The 27,261-nt window shown below is 41.8% G+C and overlaps 1 protein-coding gene and 1 long non-coding RNA gene across 7 annotated transcripts in view; one reads left to right on the plus strand and one right to left on the minus strand.

Annotated features, from left to right (window-relative positions):
- gramd1bb (GRAM domain containing 1Bb) overlaps positions 1–27,261 on the plus strand; it is a 68,227-nt gene that overhangs the window by 20,467 nt on the left and 20,499 nt on the right. For 3 of the 5 annotated variants that reach the window (XM_087172681.1, XM_087172677.1, XM_087172678.1), the window contains 2 exons: positions 24,021–24,231; positions 27,196–27,216. In XM_087172681.1, the coding sequence (XP_087028807.1) occupies positions 24,021–24,231; positions 27,196–27,216 (232 nt within the window). Of the gene's footprint in view, positions 1–7,996; positions 8,513–24,020; positions 24,232–27,195; positions 27,217–27,261 lie in introns of those variants that run through there. The other 2 variants (XM_087172679.1, XM_087172680.1) reach the window with 2 other exon arrangements.
- Positions 13,041–27,261, minus strand: part of LOC111651333 (uncharacterized) — a 23,082-nt gene continuing 8,861 nt past the window's right edge. Inside the window, exons 2-3 of one of the 2 annotated variants that reach the window (XR_015436927.1) lie at positions 14,761–15,019; positions 13,041–14,577 (exon numbers count right to left, since the gene is read on the minus strand). This is a non-coding gene — a long non-coding RNA (uncharacterized LOC111651333). Of the gene's footprint in view, positions 14,584–14,760; positions 15,020–27,261 lie in introns of both variants that reach the window. The other variant, XR_002760498.2, reaches the window with a different exon arrangement.

Below are 27,261 nucleotides of genomic sequence, written 5' to 3' on the forward strand. Positions count from 1 at the left end.
TGTGTGTATTTGTGTATTGGCAATGTGTCGGCCCTAGTACACAAATATAATTTAATGGATATCAATAATTTAGATAGCGTAATTTTGTAGCTACATCATACAGTACTAGGAAGTGTGAACTAAGTCTGGTTTATGCTGTGACTGCACAGTAACAGGCAGGTTGGACTAAGATAAGATAAGAGTCCTTTATTAGTCCCACAGTGGGGAAATTTGCAGCGTTATTACTGCAGCAAAGTGGCCAGTAAAAAGAAAAGAAACTGCAAAATGTCAATATCAAATACTTTAAAAAAGAATAAATAATATATAATAATATAATATGGATACTTAGATGTATTTAAATTGTATTTTATATTTGTTTTATTAAATATAATAAAAATAGCAGCAGATATTGTACAGATGGTGTGTGTTAATTATTGCACATGGTGAGTAGACAGTCTGGTAGCAGTAAGGACAGTGTATCTTTATTTTTCAACTTAATTCATTCACATTTAGTTTATCTTTTAGTGATTTAGTAATTCATATAAACTTGAGTTTTGAGAGTGGGGTTGACAAGTATGGGGTGCATCATGGAAATATGGTGAATAATAAAAACACATTAAGAACAGTAATTTAGACATATCACGTTTTCATATCTGCTTGGCTGTAGTGCTCTTGTCTGGGGTGCTGACAGACATGATATGACATGAGTGATTTTAGGATGGAAAGATGCCTTCACTTCCTCCGGGGAATCTATAATATAAAGGCACTCTGGCTCTAAGGCACTTTGGCAGCTTTGGTGAGTGCTGAGCAGTGTCCTGCTCAGAGGTTCAATGCACCCTTCTAAATCCTACTGAAGGGAATCAATCAATCAAGCAATTAATCCCACAGAAGTTTAGTTACTGGCCTAAGACAGAGGTGAGGTTTGTTGTCTGAGGACACTAGAGGACAATCTCCTCTGTAATATTCAACCTTGTTGATGTAATCCAATGTTTGAGGTTTTCATCCACAGTGTAGAAAAGGCAGTGGGTCCTCTTTGTGATTCATGACATTAGCTTTGCAGATTTCATCAATGCAAAGTTTAGGTGTTTGAAAGTCTGAGGCCTCGCTGAGTGATTGTTGCTTTGTCACCATGAGTGACGTGGATCATTTGTGAGGCTCAAAATAACTCAAGAGCCGTCCTTGAAGGCCTTGTGCGTGGTAATGGCATAGCAACCACTGGTAAGCAAATGTGAAGTCAGGGTGTGTGTGTGTGTGTGTGTGTGTGTGTGTGTGTGTGTGTGTGTGTGTGTGTGTGTGTGTGAGTGTGAGTGTTAGTGTAGCATTGTGTTTCCCTGGCTGCATCTGTATGTTTGGCTGAAAACAGCAGGCAAGGTCCACATGTGGCCCTGAAGCAGCAGGCTGGACCGCTCCCGGCTTCGATGATGGCAGGGTCGTCTCTGTGGCAACAGCCCTGACTGACTAGATGGAAGGGTTGTCTGGGAGGGGTCAGTCAATATCCCTACACCCAATCCCTTCTCCCATCACTGCTCTACAGCCAGAGTCCTTTAATATAAAAATAGCTTTCCTCACTCCACCTTCAAGCCTTTGCTTCAGAGCACGCAAGTGTGTGCAAGTCAGTGCCACTAAAAGACACCGCTGAGGAGAAAAGCTCAAATGCTAATACGGACTGAACATGGACACCTTTTAGTCAGTGTTGTCCATGCAGCAGCTGTATTTTTAATAAGCTTGCCTGCTTAAATAAAGGTTAAACAAAGGTTCCTCTGAGGATAGAGCATGAGGACACAGATGGGGTTATTCTTTCACCCGCAGACATTTGCATGAGTGTTACTAACAGTGAACAACCCCCTGAGCGACAGCACATCTGACCATGTTGGCTTCCACGCCACAGTATCTCACGCTCACTGATGATGAGGTCATGTGGAGCTATTTCATAATTGTGTGACGACTGAGCTGGCATCATGTAGTTATGTAATTAGGAACAATAAGGAATAGGTGTTTGTGTCTTTGGAAATGTTTTTGCAACAATAGCTAATGACTAAAATATTATTGTCTTATAAAAATTATTATTATTAATATTATGTGTGTCATATTATCATTGTCCTCCATTTATGCAGCATAATAATGTGCACATAGCTATAAAACACTTCTCCCAATAAACTGTCCTAACAAAACATTTGGACCACATAAACATAGAGTGAAATGGTTCCACTTGTGTTCTACAACATTTCTAATTGTTTCGTGAACTGTAATTGTAAAAGAAATATGACTAAAGGAATCTTTAAAAATGTAAATATCAACTCTCCCTTGCAGCAGCTCTTTGACATTTCTGACCCCAGACCGCAGCGTCAGCAGTGCGGTGACACAGAAGCAGCTTAAATGTATACCACACACTACTGCATGTGGACTAGGTCTGGAGTGATCAGCATAACCTGATCTTTCCGTGTCATGACATCATTTTTTTCCCTCTGAACAGAGCGGCTGTGTGTTTGAGGAGCTCGGTGTCATGGATGTGATGAGTCATAGATGCACAGCGTAAGAGCCTCAGCTCCAGTTTAGGCTTGAAATACGCAAAGACGTCCTCTGCCTTTTTGCAGGTAGCCAATAGAGATGTGCTGGTTATTGGTTTATTGATATGGATCAAGAAATAATTTCTTCTGATAAATCAGAATTTTTCATGTACTGATAACACCAATTCAAATAGAGTAGTAGTGTAGAACTTTGTATTTTCACTAATGAATGACACTAAAACTGTTCCTGGTGGCAAGTAAACTTTTCTTACCCTTTAATTATCTCTTTAAAAGACAATGACAGACTCTTAACAGTTGCCCTCTAGCTGCCACACAGCTACTGCTAGTCAATGAATCTTTAGTGTAGCAGTGGAACTCTTTTAACGTTAAAGGTAAAGTACAGTATAAATAGGGCTGAATGATAAAAAAAAAAAAAATCATGTCATCAATCATAATGTGATTATTATGACAGATATTGCTATTGCAATATAAGTCACGATTTCAGTGGGAATGGTGGTTTTTTATTGATAAATAAAGGTATTATGCACAAGTGAGCAAGGTGGAATCAATGAATTTTCATAATGGCAATGACTAAGAAACAGTTTTTAGTAGGGATTGGTGGATTCGTCACACCTGGTCGACCCAACCTGCCTAATAGGGTCAGTACTGGTGCAGATGTCAACATGTCATAATAGTCCAACCCTTTACATATCTTTAAATATGACAGTGGAGAACTGTCAAGCAGTCTTTTAATGGGTTTTATCATAACTAATATTAACAATAACTGAATATTTATATTCTGATTCATCTATATTGAAACTGCAAATCACAGTGTGTAAACACTATTCTACCTAGATAAATTTCAATAAGCTTTGAACTATTAAAATGTTACAGTATGAGACAGTTTTTATTTTGCGCTCAAATTTTCTAAGCATTCCTGGGTAAATAAAGAGGTGGATCATAATTACAAAACTACTACTTATTCAGAAAGAAAGTGGTTGTTACTGTACACTCCTCTGGTGCTCACTGGCTTTACTTCCATGCCTAAACCAATTGTTTAGGTTAACTCCACTCTCCACCATCTCTCTCTTCCTCTCTTGTCTTCCCGCTCACTCTGCTTTGTTTAGTAATTATGGGAATGTGTGTGTGTTTGTGTTAGAGGGTTGTTGAAAAAGAAACCTCGGTCTATTTTCATCCTGCTCGCTGCAGCAGAAACAGGAAATGGAAGACTTTTTTAAATGAGCGCTTTAATGTCAGCACGTGCTGTACTTTGTTCTTTTATTCATGGCACACGTGACAGGAGCACAGGCCATCTGTATTCCACTGTATCACTTTTTGGGTGGACCTGTTATTGAACATGATATCTGTTGCTCCTTTCTGCCATCAAACATATGATGTCATTCATCATCACTGCCTGGCTCTCTGTTTCTCCCTCCTTCCCTGCGCTGCTTTTATGTTTTAGTCAATGTTGGCTGTCTGTTTAGTGTCTGTTCTGCCTGTGCGCAGTGGGATGTCTGCAGCCGGTGTGTTTTCTGCATAATATTAAATTTACTCAGGCCTCCTACTGAGCTGGTCTCTGTTGTGCATTGCTGCCCCATGTTTGCATCATTTTAGGTTTATTCCATTTTAGATGTTTCCTGGTTTATCTGTTGCCTGTCACTCTGTTAATCAGGCATGTAATTTTGTACTACTACTGCCTGTCTTCTGATTCAAAAACATCAAATAACATGTGCACCCCGTAAGGTAATTGCAATTCTTAATTTACCTATTTGATTAAATTTAGGTAAATGAATCTCTTTCTTATTTCTTTTTTCTTTCACTTTTGCACCTTTTTTATGCTATGCACACATTTGTGCACACTGTATATATGCCTGTGTGCAGCCTGTTAATGCATTGCTGCTCTCTGTCTCCCCACTGTGGCAATAAGAACACGGATTATCTGGCACGGTCAGCTCGTCAATAAACAAACAGTGTAGCCAGTCACATGATCACCCATTTCCCTCTATGATCAGATAGAGTGGAGATCAATCTATGGAGGTTTATCCATGTTGAAGGAAAACAGTACGAGCATAATCCACTCTGTGTTACAGAGTATAAGGAACGCCCACCAGGCAGAATGGGAGAGTAGAGCTCGCCAAGGCATCCAATCCCACAAAGCAGTGTAGAGGGATTAATCCAGATTATCTGCCAATGCTATTCTCAGAAATAAATGAAAAATCTCTGGGCCAGATTAAGGTTCAAGGAGTGCTAAAAAAAGAAAATGATGCAGAAATCACATGACTGCTGTTTTACTGACTTATAACAATGACTGATATTTGTCAAGGCATAGTAGTGAGCTCGAACATCTGTTCTTTGTATAAAAAAAAAAATTCAAGCAAACTTTAAAACAAAGCAACCCAGAGAATCATGTTTCTCTTAGCATGTATTCAAGAAAACAGAGTGTAAAGCATTTTACTTTCAAGTGAGAGTAAAGCATTTTTTTTTTTGCCTGATGCCAGTGGGAACACTTTTTGTATTATTTGATCATAAACAATAATTTTACCATAGCAGCACTCAGCTTTGGTCTGGTCAGCAGGTGGCGTTAGTGAGAGGGAACAGCTCACTGACTCTCCTCTAGAGGAGCTGTCCATTCAGCACTACTCTGTTAGCTGCTGAGGCTGGACAGAGCACTGATAAGAGACACCATCACACAAAATTTACTGACTTATAACAATGACTGATATCTGTCAATATATATATCAGGCCAGGTTTGTTGGCATGTTGCATTTAGGTATAACATATCTAATTTTTTACTGTTTACTGCCATAGCACAAAAGGTACATGTGCGGTGTCCGGTTTTTGGGATGCAGAAAAAAATACAATGTCCCAACGACACACACCCTGGATGCTTTGATCATTCTTTTTACAAAGTAATATTGACAGAAATTAACCATGCATGCTCCTTGATGTATCAGTCACATTAGTTGGTGAAGCTGGGTCAAGATGTTCTGCGTATCCATTACAAAGTGAAATTGTCAGCTGTCAGGGTGACATCTTACTGCCTGAACTCTATGGCCTTCCTGCATGTTTCCAGTCACGTCTAACGTCATTTATCCTAACATTATTAAGATGGCTGCTTTTTTTTCTGTGAAAATTTTAGTAAGCCATAACTAGGTGGGCACCACCAGATGGACTCTGTGTGAGATGACTTACTGTCCTCTTGCTTGACTGAAGCTCAGGTTACAGCACTCACTGCTTCACCCTGGGAGCGGATTACAGCACTTTCATATCTTTGCCTCTTTTCCTCTCCTCACTTTTGTCTCCCTGCAGTCCTACTGCATTCGCAGTATAGCCCATGGGGGGAGAGACAATGCTGGCTAACAATAGAGAAAGAGTGTGTCCTCCTGTCAGTTGTTTCCTGCCCTATGGCGCAGAGATGAAAGACCCTCATCCCTGTGCGAATATTTCATCATAAAACTAATCAAAGTATGGTCTGAGGTGTTTTTTAAGAGTCTGCAGTCTGCTGCCAGCTATCGATTGCTACTTAGATTGTTTTATGGTGTCCTCTTCAACCCAAAGTACTCATGCACAAATATGATAAATATATAACACACACACACACACACACACACACACATATTGCATCACAAACATAGGTTGTTGGAATAATGGACCAATTCCAATAATAAAATTATACTTTTGGGGAAAACTGTAGAGTTGGAACTATGATGTAATGCAGATAATGTCATAAGAGCATGCCACTGTACACCTCACCAAAGTTAGCTGTCATCTGAGAACTGTTTACTGACTAAAACTGAATTTGATGTAGGTCCCACTGTCTCTGATAGGGACATATATCCTCCCAAACCAAGAGTTCAACTCCAACTGCATTATCTGCTTTCCATTATCATTTTTAGTTGCTTGCCGTCTCTCTACCAGTCAGTCATGCTTTCTCTCTCTCTCTCTCTCTCTCTCTCTCTCTTTTTTTTTTTTTTTTCCTGGCACCATCTGCATCTGAAAAGGCAAAGTGAGTGAATGAAACTCAGTGACTCAGCAGGCAAAGCTCCATAACAATAATAACAACAACTTTACATTGTGCTACACCAGAACTGATTACTTAGTGCTTTCCTTTATATTGCCATCATAAAACACGTAAAGTCAAACAGCAAAAGAGCATCAATTAACGGAATCAATGAGCAGCAAACAGTTAAACTAAATGAAATAAATCAGTCAGTTAAATACATGAGATGAAATCATCTAGATGATGAGTGAATGTGTGAGCCTGGCCTGGCCTTGCCAACCACAATCTCAGGTCCTCTGACATTGGGTGGTTTGTATTAGCCGTAGTATTAGCCACCGCTAATGAAGTGTAATTTGCGTGCAGTGCTTTAAGAAGATTAAATGGGAAGAATGTGCTGGAACCCTGACCCAGTGCCTGTCGGCCATTGTTTTTGATGACAGCCTCCTTTTAAGTGGTCGGTTACCCTCTGACCTCTGTGACCTGACGTGGTCAAGGAAAGAGATTAAGCAACCGCCTCTACAGTTGGCAGTTGATTCAGATTCTTGTTATTGTTATTATTATTATTATCATTATTATTAAAAGTTATTTGAAATGGTTGATCTTGTGAAATCACAGATAAAAGAGGCCTGACTCCACTTGCTTACTGTTGCTACACCTGTCACGCTTTCCATTCTTACGCAGCACATAATGCAGTTTACAGTGTTGACAGTGGCAAATTTACCACTTGAAATGAATGGCAATTTTTGAAGCAATAGATTTTCAATTACACACAGAAGTAAAGGAAAGGAATGTAATTGACCCTGGATATTGCAACTCATGAAAGAGCAGATAAACACATTTGAATCCATTCCCTACACCTCTGTTCTTGGGGTTTGGAAAGGCAGAAAAAGGACACCACCCTCCGAACTCTTGAGATACAGAGTATCACTGTTATTAGAGATCCAGCATGTAGAGAAATCCAAAGTCTGCTGTGCTGATTTACAAAAGGATGCATTCAAACTCAAAATGAAATTCAAAAGAATTGAGCACACTAATTCACCATGTATGCAAAACACACCCACAGCACACAGCTATAAACACAGGGAGTACCCCAGTACACTCAATTCATTAAGAGATTAACAGGGTGAGCTGCTGACACTGATCAAGGCTGGAGTCCAATACGAGAGGGAAGAATTGCAGCAGGTCCCCCCCCCCCCACTTAATACCCTTCTCATACATAGCACGAGGGTTGGAGGTGGGGGTGGGGGTCGTTGCACAGAGGATGTTATGGCCAGAGGCGAGCATCCTGCTCTAGTCTTCCAATCGGGGCCAGCTAGGCTTATCATGGAGAGAAATAGAGAAAGAGAGCCATCTAGGGAAGAGGACAGAGAGAACAGGGGGGGGGGTTGTGAGAGGGAGGGAGGGAGGAGGAGGAGGAGGGCAGAAATCCTGCGCCTGCTCACTGTGAGCACAGCAAGTGCAGCTTTCATCCGCAGCGGAGACGGCTGAGGGAGAGACAGAGAGAGTTTGAGCGAGCAAACGGAGGCTTTCATGGACGGTGTTTGACAGAGCTTGATAGGCAAGACACCGAGTTAGAAAGGACCAGTTACCAGCCATGTTGTCATATATTTGCAATTCCTAGTCCGTCACCTTCTGCTGCATGCTGTAGTTTGTGCTGCGAATATTGCGGTGCAGGTCACCTCCTTCTCTTTTGGGAAAACTGAAGAACCCCAGGGAGGTGTGATTTTCTGGCACAAGTGCTCAGCACTGCGGCACCTCGATACAAGCGACGGAATGTAGCAGACAGGTGGGCAAAGCCGAGGATCATCCTTTCCGGACTTTGGTCCCCAACCATCCATCTGTCTCTGCATCATCCACTCCTCCCTTCTTCCCTCCGTGCATCTCTCCCGCTCTGTGCATGGGAGGTGAGGGTTTGGCCGGCTGTCAGTCAGCATGCAGCGGTGTGAACGGGCAGCCCAGTGCCCACATCACGCTATGGACGTCAGACACTCATCGCTGTACTAATGAAAGGCTTCAAGCTCGCCTGGTAAGGCTAAACACATATAATGTAACCTAAATGGGTTTTTTTCTGTAGCTTTAAGGCCATCATGTATGAAAAGCACAACCCAGTCAGGGGCGAGATGTCTGTGACCATTCTCTGGTATTTCTCTGGATTAGGGCTGCACTGACATGTCGTTCCAAGACTACATATTCTCTTGGCAAGGCTGAATGGACTGTCAAATGTTTGTGCAAACAAATATTTTTGTGTTTATCTGTCCATCTTCACCTGTGCATTTCTATATGGTTACTCAAATCTCCAGAAAATATACCAGCATGTAATGAGGGCGAGATCAATACACCACTAAGCTGTGACCAGAGTGTGTACATCCAGTGCAGCCAGTGTGGACTAGCATGATTTTTTTTTTTTTTTCCACCATGACTGTGACGACCCTGCTCAGCTCCCCTCTGGCGGGCTCAGTGTGAGCGGAGCAGCTGAGGGGAGGCGCTCACGTGGCCGCCTGGAAAAGAGCAGGCACATGCTGCCTGTGTCTCTCCCCGACTTTCGTTCTCGCTGTCTTCCTCGCTTATTTTCCTCTTCCTTGGTTATCTCACATGGACAAACACATCCACATCCAGGTGGCCTCATTCTACACTTTTTCTCTTAACCTGTTTTGCTACAGTGTGTGTGTGTGTGTGTGTGTGTGTGTGTGTGTGTGCTCTCTGTGCACTTTTCCACCATCCCTCCTTCTATCCTCTCCTCCCCTTGTGTTTGTTTATGCTCCTCCTCCTCCTCTTGCCTGATATTTTTAGAGACGAATTACAGAGCACTGCAGGACGAAAAAAAAAACTAAAGGGGGAGCAGTTTCGGCAACGTGCGTCCCGCTTCCTTCCTTCTCACTTTCATGAGGACCTCTTTTCCCCATAGGACCTCTTCTTTTCCCTAATGTCTGTCTCTCTTTCATTCTCTCTATATTTGTCTGTGTCCTTCTCTCATTTACATCCCTCTGCTCTCTCTCTTTTTTATGCTTCCCAATCTATCACTTAATCCCCAATCATTTTTTTCTTCAGGCTGTGGAGTGCAGCTTTGAAAATTTCCTCTCGGGCCTTTATAAATTTAATCAGAGTGAGTGCATATGTGTGTGTTTGTGTGTCTATCTCAGACATCCAGTGCAGCTTTATCATTGTGCAGCACAGAAAGAAGAAACACTTTTAACCCAGAGTCTGTCCTCATTTAATCTGTTTGCAGCACCCTGACAGACACTGACATGTTACACTGAACAGCCATCTGTTAGCATCCCGTACTCTCCTATACACGGAGGGTTTACCTGTCTGGCTGGCTAGCTGGGTATAGTTTGCATGCCATGCTGTAATGTTATGTAACAGCATGGATGTTTCTAGTTGTACTGTATCCAGTAGGATGCATCTCCATCCTCTCCAAAATTAATAAATGTTGTAATATGTTTTTTTCCCCCTTTAAATCAAGAATGTGTTTGTAAAAAGTTCTGAACATGGACCAGGGTCTAAAAGCTTCCTGTTGAGCTGCGTTCCATGTTGAAGGACAAAAAGAATCAATCAAGGAACAAATGACAGTGGTGAAGCATCAGTTCCCCCTGCAGATTCATCAATGAGAGGATCCAGCAGAAATCTCACTCCTGTTATTACTATTTATTACGCTGCCCTCTGTTCTCCACAGGGACAATCTGCTACGTAGGCAAAATGCAGTGACATAGAGGTCGCTCAATCGATCAGTACCTCAATCACTGCATTTGTTGTCCTCAGCCTTTTAAACCACCACCTGACACTGGTTTATCTATCTACACTAGACACACTGATTTATCTGGACTAAACTGGCCAGTGATTCTCCCAGTCTTTCAGTGGCTTTTGCTCTCACAACATTGTTGTGTGATGACAGATGAGATTGCTCAAGATGATGATAATGATAATTATGTTTGGTTTTTTTTATGTTTTTGCCTTCATGGGCACCACAAATTATCATCAAAAAGATCAAGATCCAGAATGCAACATGTATGTTTTTCAATGATAATACAAAAAGTCCAAAAATTAAAAAAGACAGATTCACATAATTTGAATATAATGATTTTCAGACTTTCATGCACACAGCAGAAATCACAAATTATTATTAAAGCATGTGCAATTGTTAACTACCACAAAACTGAAAGTAAAGACAAATTAAATAGTCCATAACATCAACATTGCATACAGTAGGAAGCCTGTCTAATACTGTGACAGTATGACTGAAATGGGATGGTTGGATTTGCATCAGATTTTTGTTTATTAGGGTTTCCCTTCTTCTTAGCTATATTTATTGTGTGAGGTATCTGACTTCATAGTCACCCATATATCTACTAAAATTGCATCAAAAGTACTTTAGGTTGATTTGAGGGGAGGCAAGTGTCAAAGAGTCAGTTCAGTTTGGAAACCAGGCTGCCCTGTTGGGTGTATGTTTGTCATAGTGCATGCTGTGATTGAGAGCCACGGTGAAGGATATTTTTTGCAGCATTACTTACTTGTCAGAAGACAAGGAAGAGATAAGGGGAAGAGACAGAGAGAGCATCTGTGCGTACATGCATGTGTGTGAGAGTGTGAGAGAGATTGCTCAGGATTTGGCAGTGGTCCCAGTGTGGGGATGTTTGCTCTTGATATGACATTTGGTGTGACTTAAATCTGCACACAGATACACACACACACACACACACTCGCACACAGACACAGATGTGCACACACAGCCAACAGCAGCAGCTGTAGCAACAGCAAGGCAGTGACAGGAGGCTAGAGCTGGAGCTTATTCTCTGCACGTGGCACTGTGAACAAGGCGGTTGTTGCTGCAGGACAGTTGGACAGACTCGCATACATAAATGCCTGTGGGTAGCTTTACCCCAACTGTCTGGTCAGTTGTTCAGTCCCTTCTTATTATTGATCGTCACCAATCAGAGCTGGTGACTTTTACCCCTGCTTCAGGTCATGGTCAGAGAGACTGGAGAGAGGTCTTACATCTGTGATTTCTTCTTTACACCACCCTTGAGACTGCAGATTTTAGCCCGGTCACAACCACAAGTGAGCACACAAAAAAAACATTAAAAGATCAAAGACATTTGGAAAACATTCAGCATCCACCAACATATACAGGGATGCTTCAGATTTTCACGTACATATATGCAAACCACGTTCCCAGGCATATATTACCCAGTGCTGTGCTGCTAATGTATCTCTGGGCTATTTAAGACTGACTTGAAAATTGTAGCTCCCAGGCCTCTGCACCAAGAAGATTCATTTCAGTATGCAAAGCATTAGAGAAGGAGAAGGGAAATGCATTCAGCATTAACTGTAGGTGAACTGCCGGTCGTTCAGCTGCTCCTTGATATCTAATATGGTCATCAGACGCGATGATTAAGCCCCTTCCTGTCCGCAGAACTATTTCTAGCTGCTCAGAAAACAAAATCATGAAATGTCCAGAGTCAAGGGTTTATGAGGGATGGACTGGGAGACTTGGAACCAACTGCAGCCTCACAGATAAAGCACTGCACCATCAGACTGGGCCACAATGGACCTCCAAGTTCACAGCAGGGGCTCTGCAGTGAGGAGAAACTGCAGAATTGTTTCCCTCCTGCCCACAGCTTATTAACTCTCTCTCTCTCTCTCTCTCTCTCTCTCTCTCTCTCTCTCTCTCTCTCTCTCTTCTCTCTCTCTCTTCTCCTGTCCCCTTTTCCTTTTTTTATTACTGAATCCTTCCCACAACCCATTTGTCATCGCTGATTATACTCTATATTGTTCCCTGCCACACTCCTCTGCCTGTACCCAATATAACCAACCTATTTTTCCTATCTTTGGGATGTGATGGGATATAATTGATGATGCATTGATTTTGTAATGTTTGATGAAGTAACTGAAGAAAGCACAGCACAGCACTTAATGATAAAGGAGTTGTGTCTAAACTGGCATTAACTGTTCATGTTAATACAATATTACAGTTTGCATTAACCCCACATTAATGAAAAATATTATAAAGAAGCAGACAATGTGTTGTAATTATTAAATAATATTAGCGGACAGGCAGGTTTCCCTTGAGCCTCATTATTAATGGACTGGAAGTTGCATTCAGGGACAGACAGTCATGTGTACCTCTCTGTGATGGATGTCTGATGAAAAGACTTCACATTAGCGTTCCATATGCTCGTTTCTCAAATTAAGCCTGTCCAAACAATAAGGCCATTTTCCATTAAGCTTTTTAAAAGCACAGCCAGAACCTGCTCCCCTCCTCCCTATCATGAATCACTAAGGCTACTGTATACCAGCAAAATAGCCTCTTGCTTACCAAACCCATTCTCCTTTAGTACAGTAAACTATAGAACTTATCAGCTTTTTAATGGCTCTCTGCTACAGACACTTTAGGAATCCATATATTTTATCTGTCTTATCTACAAGCTGAAGCAAACAGTCTAGCACGGCTCCCTGTTTTTATTATTCCTGCTAGCATGCATAAACAACTAAATGGCACAAGCTGACATCATAACAGTACAGCTGAGGGATAAGCGCCACCTTTTAATGTGCTTCCAAGTTACAGGTTCATATTCAAAGGAAAAAAAAAACTAATTATTTGACCATTAAATACAGCAATGAAATCGTGTGTGAGAAAACGTTTATTTATTTAGTCAGCATGACAGTGGATATGACATGCAACACGAGTCCCAGGCTGGGATCAGACCATGGATGTTGCAGTCATTTGGCATGCGCCGTAGTCATTCGGCTACTGGGACGCTCCTTGAAATAGTAATAACTTCTTAGAAGTAAAGTCCACAATGAATTGATGTGGAGGTGATGCATATTCGTCCCGCTGAGGTAGATAGATAGAACTCTGTGAGCATCAAAGCCTCCTGTGTGGGATGTATTTGTGAAGTGAATAGTGATGTGATGCCTAAAGTGATTAGTGGCATTTTTGATATAAAACGGTATATGAATAATAACATTTTCAGACAGTGGCGAACACAGGAAGCTTGAAATTCAGTTACAGTAAGGTCCATTTTTTAAAAACCAAAACGTTCTGTATCTCTAATAAACACAGTGCTGACAGTGCAAGAATTCAACTTTCATCTTTCATTTGGGGCTTTCCTCCAAGCACTGTAGCACCTTTATTCAATGTGACAAATGTTACAATATTTCATCCTTACACTTCCTCACTTCACCTGGTTTCTCCTCCCTCATATGCACAATCTCTTTCTGTCTATCCTCTCTCTGCTCACCGCTCTGCTTCCTTCCGCCTGCATATCCCCTGCAGATGGCAGTGGCTGTGTCCCATTCCACTGGGACAAAGTGTCCCACAGGGGCTTAATCCGGTTGCCAGTTTCCTGTCCCCTCCCGCCACTCTCTGACATCTCCACCGAGTCCTTAAATTACCTCACCGCGCTGAGTTGTGCTCTTGAATTTAAATCAGTGTTTAATTATAGCTGCTTTTAAAACAGGTTCCCGTACCCAGAGGTACAGTAGGTCATAGCTTCAATGAGAACTCAAAAATTGTCTCAGGCCTGTCTATGTTAGGTTGCCACAGAGTGAGGGTAATTAAGCATTTTAATTAAGCCTGGGACTAAATACTAAAGTTATGCTCTCAGGGCTGGATTTAAATAGTTTTTAGGAAGGGTAATGACACACGGCACAGTGGTTTTCAAACTCTCCTCATACACAACCATCAACATAGAAAATGTTGTGTTCTCATCTTTCAGATATCTTCTTGCTGTGGGTAAAATGGAGATATCAGCCGTCAGGGCCCCACTGTCACACGCTCCTGTCACTCCAAACATGTTCACAGCAAAGTGCACTTAAAGTCCAGGCCTTTGTAGATAACTAATTGTGTGTGTTAATGCTTCATGCAGCAGCAGCAACCCCACAGCCCCGGACACACAACACAAACACGCACCCTCCTCCGGCTCTCCCTTTCTCCGTCTAGTTGTGAACACTTCAAGTGGAGGTGCACATGAATGGTTTGACGGGCTGCCATGGTAACTGCACGGCCGAGACTCAGTCGGGATGACAGACATTTCCGACCCAGCCAGGCGTCGCCACATTGGTGTTGCTATGACGACTCGGTAAACAGCACGCCTTCATCTCAAAAAGATGGAGAAATTTGTCGTTAGTATTATGGGTGTGTTCAACTTGAATCTACACCAGTATTAATAGGATAGAAAATGAAATTGAAACTATTCAAGGCTGTCAGATCTGTCAATCATCAGTAGTTAAGATGAATGAATCAACAGTTATATACCATGGCTATTCACTACATACCATCTCTGTGAGTGTGTGGTCAATCTGACCATCTGCGTGTCCCCTGGGTGCAACAACAATGAGAACAGAGGTCCCCTAAGTAGGTCAGTTGTTGGTGTGAGGCTGGGCAGGCTTATCTGGGCACACAGTGGTCCGGCTCAGTGGTCCAGCTCTCTTTGTTCCACAGCACGGCTCCGCTCAGCGCTCCCACAGAGGCAGCCAGCACTGCTGCAGCCCTGGGGTCAAGTCTTTCCAGCAGCACAGCTCAGGGCTCCGTTTGCTTCATAATAAAGACACAGAGGTGATTACTGACTGTGGTAATCTTCATGTATGTGGGAATGGATTATCTTAAAGTTACCTCTCCTGGCGTGTTCATAAGACCAGCCGTGTGTTGGTTTAGAGTTAATAGGATGTCACTCAAAAAAGAGGGAGAGCAGTGGAAATGATCTACGTCTTATTTTAGTCCGAAACAGTGTATGAGATGATTTTAATAAGTAAATAGTACTCTCTTTCTTTTAAAGAAATGTCTTTCTAGGTTTCACGCATAGTGACTGTAAATGCTACAATAGGTGTGTAATCCACCATAACAGTGGTAATCCAGTAATGGACACCCAGTTCCAGCCCTGTGGATAAAGCCTTTCATTTTCTGCAAGAGCTGATTGACTGATGAAGGTGGAAAAGTTCATGTATTGCAAACTAAATGTGACACAGTGCAATGGAAACACACTTATAATGTGGCTCAGGCATGTGACTAATGCTCTGGAAATTTGGAGATGGAGACCTGAGTTTTTCCTGCTTTGGCATTATAACATGTCCTCCATGCAAAAAGGGGTCAATCATAATTCAAAATCTACTGTTGTTATAACCAGAGCTGCCATAAAATAGAATACTGTGTGAGCATAATTCTGCTCTTTTCAATTCCGTAACTGGAGTTTAAACAAGCTCAGAAACACCATGACCGGTGTAAAGTAACTGCGTTAAACTTCATACAGAGATTAGAAAATTAAGTCTTTAAACTGCTGAAGGCAAGAAATTAGGTTCATCTGAAGTTTAAATCACCATTTCCATATGTATCTAGGAGCATATTTAGTTAATGATGCAGTGGTTCCTGCAAATGAAATACTAAATAAATATTGGTGAAATCAACTGAAGTAAGCACTTTACACTGCGGCAGGAATGACTAATGACCAATGCTGCTCTTGGTGATGCGTTACAATGCAGTTTGATGCCACACAACGTTCAGAATAGATGGTATAGATGCACAGTGGTTAATATTCCATATTTTCTTTTGTTTGCCTTTATTTATTGAACCACAGTCGGAAAGCAAGGGCGTCAAGGGACAGTGAAGTCGAACAAAATGTAAGTTAATATATTAATTGGGCGTTCATTAGAATTATTTGTTGGATATTGGCAGGATGCAAGAAGTGTCTAAAGCAACAAGTATCACGTCACAAGGTTGACGTGATATATCAGTATTGACGATTACAGTGGTATTTAGAAAATTAAATATTGATATTGCGTTCATAATACTATTATTTATATATATGGCAGATGTTAGGCCTTGTGGGTCTTGTTCTTTTTGTATGCTTTTGTACAGTTGTGGTTACAGACTCTCTTTCCACCTCCTTACGCTTGTATTTGAGTCTGAATCATTTGCCTAAAATTATTAGTCATTATTATTGATATTATTCCAATTTTCTATAGATATGATGATAATATCATTATTGTGAATATCATGATGTCATATATCTATAGTTTGTGTATGTATAGTTTGTGTGTGTGTGTGTGTGTGTGTGTGTCTGTATGAAACCACAAAGCCTGGGCTCACTTATTGTGTGATTTAGAAGGAGCTTCGAATGTAAAGTGACCTGAATGCCGGTGATGTCAGCCCCTCCATTCATGAAACACATGAATAATTGAGGAAGCAGCAGGCTCAGTGCACCAGCACCAAGTAGAGGTGGAATGCAAAGTGAAAGCCATCTCTTTCCTCTCTCACATTTGCCGTGTCTCTGTCTCTCACCCTCGCTCGCTCTCTCTCTCTCTCTCTCTCTCTCTCTCTCTCTCTCTCTCTGCTCTCTCTCTGTCCGCTTGCACATTCTCCCTCAATCTCCTTCCATCTATTGTCAGTCTGCGCCCGTGAAATTCTGTGAACGAGGAGCAGAAATCGCGAGAGAAGAGCCTTGCTTGGATACTAGCTGATGCAGTGATCGGGCCGATGATCCAACGGCTGGCAGAGCGGTGGAAGAAAAGGGGGGAATGGAAAAGTGCAGGTTGTTAAGAGAGAACAGGAGCTTATCAGCCTCAATTAGACAAAGGGGGACAGAGTGAATGATAGAAAGAGAAGGGGGGAAAAAAAACTCCACCTATCGGGAAATTACATTCTTTTTATCTCCCTCTGCTGCGTCTGCTTCCTCCTCCTTTTCCTCCCGTCCTCCTGGCATGCTCCGGAACTCATTCACCCTCCTCCCCTTTATCCCTCATCCCTCTCTCCTCTCTCTTCTTCCCCCCTCCTCCTCTTCCACCACCTCCTCCTCTCCTTCCTCCTATGCCTCATCCACGGCTCCCGCTGTGTGAATGAAGCCGTTTGCAAAGGGCTGATCGCTGCGGAGCGGCTCTCTACATGGCTACGACCAGGTTAGTGCTGGGAACAACTGCCTGCCTACCTGCCTGCACTCAGGCAAAATTACATGAAGCCTGCATAATGATTAGTTTGCCTGCTTGGCAAGATCAGCATGTACTATTTAGAAGGAGAGTCCAAGGAAGAAAGGGGTGGGGGGCAGCTGCACCTCAGACCACCAATGCCTCTTCTTTGGCAGGTGGTGTTAAGGGCGATGTAAGCTGGTTATTAGGAGATCAGAGCTGGCCAGGGAAGATCAGTGGCCCTAAGCCTGCTAAAGAAAATCTCCCTGCCTGCCTCTTCCATCTTCTCTCTCTCTCTCTCTATCTCTCTCTCTCTATCTCTCTCTCTCTCTCTCTCTCTCTCTCTCTCTCTCTCTCTCTCTCTCTCTCTCCTTTTATCTGCCCAACTACCTTTCTTCTTTTATACTGAGAGAGAAAGGAAGGTGCAGTGCACAGTCCGTGGGATGATCCGCTGGATGAACAGCTCATTACTGGGGGCTGCCTATGAGGACATGGTGGTGTTTGAGTGTGTGACGGTGGCCAATGAGGGCTGTCGCTGTCTTGAGGGCTGCTACGGCGAGGTGTTGAGGGACTGTGTCTTTCAGCAGGGGTATGGCGGTACAAGGGGTGTGTGTGTATGTGAATGTGCATGTGTTAAAGCCAGTGTTTGTGTTCAGAGAGAGTGGATGGGTGGGGTAGGATGGGTCTGGTTATATTATACAGTCCATGTGTGTATTTAAATGTGAAAGTGTTTGTAATATTTTGTAGATTATGTGTGTGTTGTGATATGAATTTCATCATTTCAGTAAAAATGGAGGGAACTGTCTCGTATTTCTGCAATCCGTCGGCGTATGTACTCTGTGTCCACGCGCATGCCCATGTTTATGTCTGCTTCTGTGTACTGTATGCGCATTCCTGTGTGTGCATGCGCAGTGGCTGCTTTTGAGCGTGGTGCTCCTCATGGCTTTTTCAAACCAAGCGGAGCTGAAGGGCCACTGCCAGATGGGTATTTTCCAGGGTCAGCAAAACTGTGAAAACAAGTGGGGCCCTCAGAAAGGCCCGGAACTCTGTTCTATTGTGAAGCTGAGCGTTTGGACAGCTTGAGCCGGTTGGATTTAGGGCTTTAGAGCTTATTTAAAGAAAAGACTGTAACAAAGTGGCGCAAGCAGCGTGCTTCTCTCTCTCTCTCTCTCTCTTTTTTGCACTCTATATGTAAGAACTTGACCTATTTTGAATGACTCTGACATGCGGGGATCCTGTTTGATCAACACCTTGAAGTCAGTCTGTCAGTCTGTCTGTCTGTCTGTCTGTCTGTCTGTCTGTGCCCAGCTCTGTAATGCAGATGAGTTGCACGCTCAAGCCTCTGGGACCAATCGCTCTCGCACAGTATGCAAATGAACACACTGTGCTGCAAAATGTGAGATTTTATGTTTTAATAATCAAGAGAGATGTTAACAGTGGTGTATGTAGTAACTTTGGGTCAAAATAAAGATGTGATTTACTGTCTGTACCCCCATTGTGGACCATAATGTTTTGGGTTTTTTTACTGGGCTTCGTTACGGGACGGGTTAACAACTTTCTTTGTAATATCAAGGGGTTCTTTATCTGTGTATTCATGTATTTATTATAGCAGAACTATAGAATTTGTTAGAGAAATTTGACTTGATTAGGCCTTAAGCCACTTGCAAGTACACATGAAAAGAAATATTGCTAACTACAGAATGAATACACACAGCTATTATAAAATAGCATAAATTATAATTATAGATATTTATCTCAAGAAGTTCAGAAATCAGTCACCAAACGATCAAAATTTAAGTCCCTGTGGGACACGATGATTCGTCTGTCACATTGCCTCCCTGCTGTATTCCCCACACAGACGGCATCTCTTAACAGCAGAGCTGCTGAAGTATATTTAGTCACACTCTGAATATTTAAACCACTCTCTTTTCACTGTTGCTATAGTGATATTCAGTCTAAGCTGAGCTTTGTTTGAGCTATGTAGTTGTGTGGGCGGCACACTAAGTGATATGACTTTTTAATTGTGAAATTGTTTGTCAGCTGTCTCTCTACAGTAAATCAGTTGAAGTAGATGCAGATCACTTAATCAATGCAGCTCTATGACTCGATAGCTCAAGTGAGTGGTGCTGAAAATTTAGAGAAAATAAATAGTGCATTGTGTTTTTGTTATCATTACAACCCAGGGTATGTTCTTCTTCATGGCATCAAAATAACTCAAACAAACTGTACGTGTAAATCATGTACAGTTCATGTAGCAACAGCTGTGTGTATTATTCGACAGCTGCAGAGCTCATTGTGCTGTTTCGTTTAACTCCCCGAGCATTACAGTCCAGAGATAATGTACCAGCAGGTACTGTTGCTTTATGGCAAACTCTCAGCGTTTTTGTTTCATGAAGCAGTTACCCACAAAGCATCTGTGATAGATGCTTTTGTCTACCTCTCTGCAGGCTAGCGTCAGCTGCATGTTTGCTCCATCCACACCACCATGCTGGTTCAAAGAGCAAACTGTTGTGTGAATGAGTGATCGGGCTTAGTCATTCATATGCTGATGATGGATCCGTGTTCCCATTGTTTACTGCCGTGTATCTGGAAAGGGGAGGCGGTCGGTGAATTCCTCTTCCGCTAAAAACAACAAGTGGAGGTTCCTGTACCAGAGATATCCTGTCAGTTTTTGCGTGGAGGGAAAGTAGGAGAGATGATCTAGATAATGTTTTGGTTTATGTATCAGTTTTTTCTCTCTCTCTCTCTCTCTTACTTTTCTTCAGTTGGAGCATTTGTTGCTCAACTACAGCTCTTAATTATTAAAGGTATTGCACCTCAGGCAACCTTTAAAAAAACTTACTGTTATTTTTTATGTATCTAATATTTGGGTTAACTCCCAGCCCCTTTGCCTAGAAGGTGAAGCCACTGATCGAAAGATTTAACTTTTTAATCATGTAATTAATGACCTCACAGGGCCTGGACTTAACCTGACACTGTCCCTCAACCCCACCCAGTCTTGCACCTTTTGACCCTGACCTTGTGTGTGTGTGTGTGTGTGTGTGTGTGTGTGTGTGTGTGTGTGTGTGTGTGTGTGTGTGTGTGTGGTTTTCAGCATATGATGAAAGCTGACTGGAGAAGAACATCACTGTCACACCGTTTGAAGAAGATGGCCTCTGTCTTGTGCAGTACATTGTGTACATGAGAACATGCAGTGGTGGTGGATGCAGTAACTGAAGAGTTGGGAACACAGTGCTACATATGGTGGAATGATGGCAAGGTTGTTAGAAAATAGTGATTGGCTATGCATTTCTGGGTAGCATGTTCAGACGGGAGGTTGTTGAAGACTTTAAGCTTTTGCCACAAGGTGCAGCAGTCCCAAGTTCAAATGCAAACTCAGTAATATCTGTTACTATTCTCTAAATAGATTTGCTGCTCATTTCTTAAAAACTGGCATCCATGTTGCTAATAACAAACACATTCTTAATACATCCAACTGTTGGATCAGGCACAACAAAGCACAACAAACTTGCACATTTAGCATGATTTCATACACTCTATACTCTGCTACTGAGAAATGTTGACCCTCTTTGTCAGGTTGCACCTCTCATGATTGCACCCGTCATGGTTGATAGTTGTCAACAGCATGTGGAAAGATAGCCTACTGATTATAAGCTTTGATCCGAATTACCATACCATGTATTGTCACCTCTCCCAGTCAAGTTGCACATGGTGCACATACACAATCTATAGAAACGACGCTAAAACAGGAGTCTAATTATTATTTATTTATAATTGTTGTTACTTTTGTTTTCGTAATTTAAAATGTTAGAGTCCTGCCTTCACTGCAGTAAGTATTGATGCTAACTCACAGTACAGGCAGACCGACCAATAGAAGTCCCTATGGCCATAAGGTCACAGTCAGAAAAAGGACCTGCACCTGCACCACCTTAGTATTTTAACTGGCATGCTACCACAATCACTTAAGTAACTAACTTTAATTCATGATTTTTTAAATACACGTGCCTATATGCTGGATTAAAACGTGCGTCTGCTTTCATCAGGGTGCCTCTTATGGTAAATTTGTGAAAAATATACTTTTGAGTGCACAAAATGTTCTCCTCCTGTGGCCTTGTTTCGAGGATTTTTTTCATTTTAGACGGATGAGAACAGTCCCAAAAGCTGCTCCCAGGAGTAAACTGATGACCTTGGACAGGACATTCAGAATGGCCACAAGCAAATGTACAGCATGTTTAATAAGCCACGAACAGCATATGATGATGAAATCATCCCGGAAGGAGATAACACATTTTATTAATGTGTTTCTCTGACCGAGGAGAACTGTGACCCAGAGTAGGAAATGATTCAGCGACACTGGACAAACTGAACCGGAGGGTTTCCACCAGCCAGTACCTGACGTGTAGAAAGATGAGATGTGGCCACAGTTCGCTCTCTTGTGTCCTGCTGCGTAGTGAGCACTACTGAATGGCGGTCGCTCATCATATGTCAAAAGATAAGCTGACTATTGTGGATGTCTCCAAAGAGGTGTATCTCTTTGCAACATATCCTGGTTTTAACAGTTCTCAAACTTACTTTCAGGGCTGCATCTAATGTGTTGCTATGGAAACAGCCAATAGCCTGCAGGGTTTTTCCGCAGTGTTTTATAGTGGAGGCAGGCAGCCGCGCCTGAAATAAAGACCTCCTCTGCTTACGTCATAAAAAATGAATATACTTATGAATTAAAAAATGAACATCCAAGGAGAAAGCACAGGTACTATTTCACACAACAATTGCCATATATTTAATGATTAATGTGGATGTTCTTTAGGACCTCATCCACTAACAAAATCTATCACAAGATGAGACGCGGCAGGATCTGGGCGGCTCATCACCTCTCCTTAACGTATTTCCTTGCCTGCTTCATTTGTCTGACAACTTGCATTGGCAGTGTATGTTTGTGTGAAACCCAGACAGTCTCCTGGTTCAGACAGAGATTATCATGCATGCTGAATATCAATGCACTCTGCTTCCTACCATCTTAGTGCGCATGTGTTTGCCCTGATGGATGACATACACCACTTGAAAATCAAGAAATTAATACAAAATATATGAAAACTGTGCCTAAGATACAGTAATTACGGATAAATAGAAGCACGGTGATCACTCTGCACTAAAGAGTCGTCCTGCAAATTTACTCCTAATCAGGTCAGTAGGGACTAATCAGTTGTCAGTGCAGAGTACACATTGTACAGCACAGTCAAAATGATCATCCCCTGAATAGCAAACCATTTGGTAATCATATAAATTGATGTCAGAGGCACCATAATATACCAGACGTGCATTATCTGTCCCACTGCATTAACCAGCTGTGAGGGCTCTGTGTTGCCTTTTAAAATCAAACAACTACTGGTATGTCAGACCCTGACAGTGGGACAGAAGCTGTCAACGCTGCTCTTTATGATTCAGTGCTCTAAGCTGCAATGAAGTCTAGAATGTAACAGTAGATCAGTAATTCGTGGCCACTAACAGCGGCCATTGGCTGGAGGTGACGCAATGGCTTGCATAATGCCATGTCAAGTAACGGAGCCTGGCGGGCGCACTGCCACACAGATCACTTACAGACGCTTTTGTTAGCTTCTGTCATTTTGAGGAGAAGGCTTCTTGCTAAGCCACTGGTGAGTGTGTGTGTGTGTGTGTGTGTGTGTAATAGAAGAGAGAGTGTCTAGTGGTGGATCAGAAAGGCTACCTGATAGTAACTTAGTGTAAAATGAAAGAACAGGGACTACCTGTCCTTCCACTTGGCTGGAGAGCTGTTAGTGGAGGTATTAAAGTAAATCCCCATGTAAAAGTCAACACGTACCATAATTTTAGATAACAGAATCACATGCTATAGGCCTGCTTTAACAGCCAGAATGATGCTTTCCACCTGGTGCTGTATCTTTGATCATTTAATCCTTGTTATGTCTCCCAGGCTTTGCTGCAAGCATGGAAACAGTTTTAGTCTTTCAGGGAAAAAGATCTTTCATTATCACATGGCCTCATATTTTACAGGATTTGAAAGAAACCGCTCAATAAATGTCAGGGCCGAGGCAATTTAGGTTGGTTGTTTTTCCAGACTCAGTAAATTTCTTAATAGAATTGAGAGTGGGCTCAAAAACAAACGTATCAATTTCACTGCTGCTTTCAAATGCGGCATTAGTGAGAGAATCCTCAGGACATGTGTGTAAAGGTGTCTTTTTACCTATGTTTCCCTCACTGCTGCTGCTGCTGCTGCTGCTGCTGCTGCTGCTGCTGCTGCTGTTGTTGTTGTTGTTGTTGTTGTTGTTGTTGGTGGTGGTGGTGGTGGTGGTTTCCCTTATTAGCTCAGCTGTTATTAGTCAGGTTAGCACATGGTGCTTCAAGCCTGTTAAGCCACATATGATGTAAGTCTGAGGACCCTGTGTGTGCTGTGCTGCTGTCCATACTCGCCTTTAAACTTATGGCACTACCATGCATGGTGCTTACACTGATTTATCCAAGCAGTGTTTGTATGATTTCTGCGATGCACTTTTGTCCTTTTACAGGCTAGACTCTATATTTCATGTGAGATTGAAAGTGCAGTAACAATTAAAATGATGAAGTAGATATTTTCCTTATCACTCTTTCTTTTTCTTTCCTTTTAGCACTGCCAGTAACTCAAACAAGAGCACACCTGCCTGCTCACCAGTCCTACGTAAACGCTCGCGCTCTCCCACACCGCAGACCCAGGAGGGTGAGAACATGGTGGAGAAGGGTTCAGACCACTCCTCTGACAAGTCCCCCTCCACGCCTGAGCAGGTTGTCCAGAGAACATACTCCCTGCAGTCAGCACGAAGCGGGGGAAAGAACTCAAAGGTGAGTGACCAGGCGATGCCCCATTAACTTCTTTTGAGTGCCTTTTTTGATACAAACGAAAGTTAGCCTCACAGTTTGAAGTGTGGTGCAGTTTCAAATATATTTAGTATCTTAGTATCTCTCAGTATTTTGAATTCAAACATTCCACATAAGATTCACAGCTCTGTGAAGAACGCTCAACAGTGTGTCCTTTCCACTGAAAAGAGTCTGCGCTGTGTAGAGAGCTTCCTGGTCGAGAACCCTAACGTTTACACAGAACGGCTGTCATGAGAGATCCCACCGTGGGACACTAGGTGCTGATTTCACAGACATGGATTAAGAGTAGACTGATCACTTCTTTGACACTATGAGTTAACTCTGACCATAAAACCAGCATTACAACTGATTACACTTGTTACATGCACTTAGATGCAATTAGTAAAAAAGCATCAAAGTGAGGGTGCAACCAGCGTAAATGATTTGTTTTTTTTTTTCAAGTAAGAATACGACATGTTATCTTTCTTGCATTGGATTATATATTGTATTGAGTGAAGTCTTTCTGACTGTTATAGCCGAGATGATGTGTAACCTCTTGTTGACTGTATGCAGCCAGTCATTAACTGTGACTGCATAAATACGTCAGAGTTGTCTTGGCTTTATGATTTTATTTTATTTTTTTCCCAGTGTGGTGACGTATGTGTTATTATTGGTTATTGACTTGTACATACTGATATGTAACTAGTGAGCTGTAACTATCACTCTCCCGCCTCAGGAGAGATTGCACCCTCCTCTCCATTCCAGCCTTTCATTTTTACATCTCATTTACTCCCCAGTATGTAAACTCTTTATTTCTCTCGCTAAAACTTCAATTGAATAATAGAAAGGACAGAGGAGTTTTGAAATGCTGCTGTTCAGTCTTATCTTCAGACCTGTAATTAATTAGTAAAAGCCTGTTTTACCCCTTCACAGAGCAGAGTTTGTGTGAGTTGTCCCACACGATGAATTCGAGCATAGATAAAGAGTCACATCGTCAAAACCATGGGCACTTGTTAACTCACTATTGAGATTTGCTAGAATTAGATGTCCAAACCAGAAGAAGAAGAAGAAGCTCTGAACTCATATCAATGCTTCAGCAGACAGGACCAGGCAGGGATACAGTTTGGTCCCCACTGTCATAGTTAAGGCTTTAAATGAGGTGCAGCAGCTAACAGCAGCAGTATGTCTTCATCAAAGTACTACAACATCAGAGCCACTCCGATGAAGACATGCTAGCTGTTTCTGCTGCTTGTAAAAACCTACCATACCAACTAAAACCATGTGCTCCACACCAAATCCCTCCTAAACTAGTGATATGTGTTACCTCAATAAAGATCATTTTATTTTAGACTATTAGTTTGTTCACCTGTTAGATGGGTCTGCCTACACACTTATGAACAGAATTTTCAGAAGACACTATGCATAGACAGATTATAACTGTTCGTCCAGGTAGGATATTTCTAACATTTTATCATTGGCATTTTTTTTTCCTCCTGATTCTAGGATTGTTTTTGGACATGAATTCGGCCTAAAGATGTGATGAGAATGGTTTCGGGGTTCGTGTTAAAAGCATAAGTTCACGTGTTTTTACGTCAAGCAGTACTCAGGTGCTCATATGAACACTGAAACAGGCTTTACTTGCTGTAATCTTTCCTCCTGTTGCTACTGGCCATCAGTTGATCCTTTCGTACTGTGATGGGGACAAAATTCCTTGTTTAGCTGAAGCTAATATGAGGCAGTCTGGGGTAAACAGATTAAGTGAGTATCTTTGTATCTTATATCTTGTCTTTTTACTTACTACTAAATGTCCTTTTGTGATACTGTCTGTCTGTCACAGCTCAGCAAGGAAACACTGTCCAGGGAACCTAAAAGAAGGAATTTGGTATTAAAAAGACCCTAACATTGGAAGATTTGTCTCACTCAGAATGCTGACGCGCAGTATTAGCCACAGATAAACTTCACAATGCTTTTTTTTTTTTTTTTTTTTTTTTTTTTTTTTTTTTTTACAAAGAACGAGATCTGTAGATTTTCTCCCATCCCCCATTCCTTACATTGACAGTGCTGTAGAAGGAAAGCAAGCAAAACCTCTTTCAATTTACATATATGCACATGAGTATCGTTTTAAGATGGACTTGAACAAATATGAACCTATCCTTTAACAGAAAGTTGGAGAACGTATTGTCATTGGCAGAGGTTTACTGTGTCGAGAGTGTTTTCTGGTTACTAAATAAAAACAGTATTGATTGTTGCTTGTGTTATATATATATATATATATATATATATATATATTATTTATATATAGTTATATATATACTGTATATTTTGAAAGAGTTAGGCAGAAAAAGCTCTAGTGTGGAAGTGTAGGAGGACAACAGAAGGAGCAGCCTTGCATCTGTGGTCATCAAAATGGCACGAAGGTTTAAAAACCAGTTTTTAGGTGTTATTTAGGTAATTCCATTGGCATCATCCCCCCCTCACTACTGAAGCTGAAATCTAATCTTTCACACATTCAGGTTATTTCAAAGAAGGAGCATGTGGCTCTAATGTTTTGTAATGCTCAGCACTTATTTGAGCTCCCAAAATGTTAGAAATAAGCCATGACACTTCCTCCATCTTTTACCTCCTCATTCTGTCTTCATCTGTCTCTGCTGTTTTTAAATCACACATTGTTTTTGACTCTTTGTTTGAATCATTTTTTTGTCTCCAAAACACAGTGTGCACGCCCTCTCTCTCTCTCTCTCTCTCTCTCTCTCTCTCTCTCTCTCTCTCTCTCTCTCTCTCTCTCTCTCTGCTGCTGCTGCTACATGCCATGTGATAATGTGTGCCATCTGATAATGACTGTTCAGTTCTTCTGTTGGTACTCTCAGCTGTTTCTTCTTGCAGTTGATTTCTTTCTAGTTTCATTTTTCTATCTGATTTTTCTTTGTTCTTCTCCTGATTGCATGCTAGTCTCACAAGCGACTTTCCAAAGTAAGCATTACTCTTTTTTCTGTTCTTCAAATATTCCTGTGCCCA

Source organism: Seriola lalandi, unplaced genomic scaffold (assembly GCF_002814215.2).
Source record: "Seriola lalandi dorsalis isolate HSWRI2012SDOR001 ecotype SW California unplaced genomic scaffold, Sedor1 jcf7180002053582, whole genome shotgun sequence".
NCBI classification, from domain to species: domain Eukaryota; kingdom Metazoa; phylum Chordata; class Actinopteri; order Carangiformes; family Carangidae; genus Seriola; species Seriola lalandi.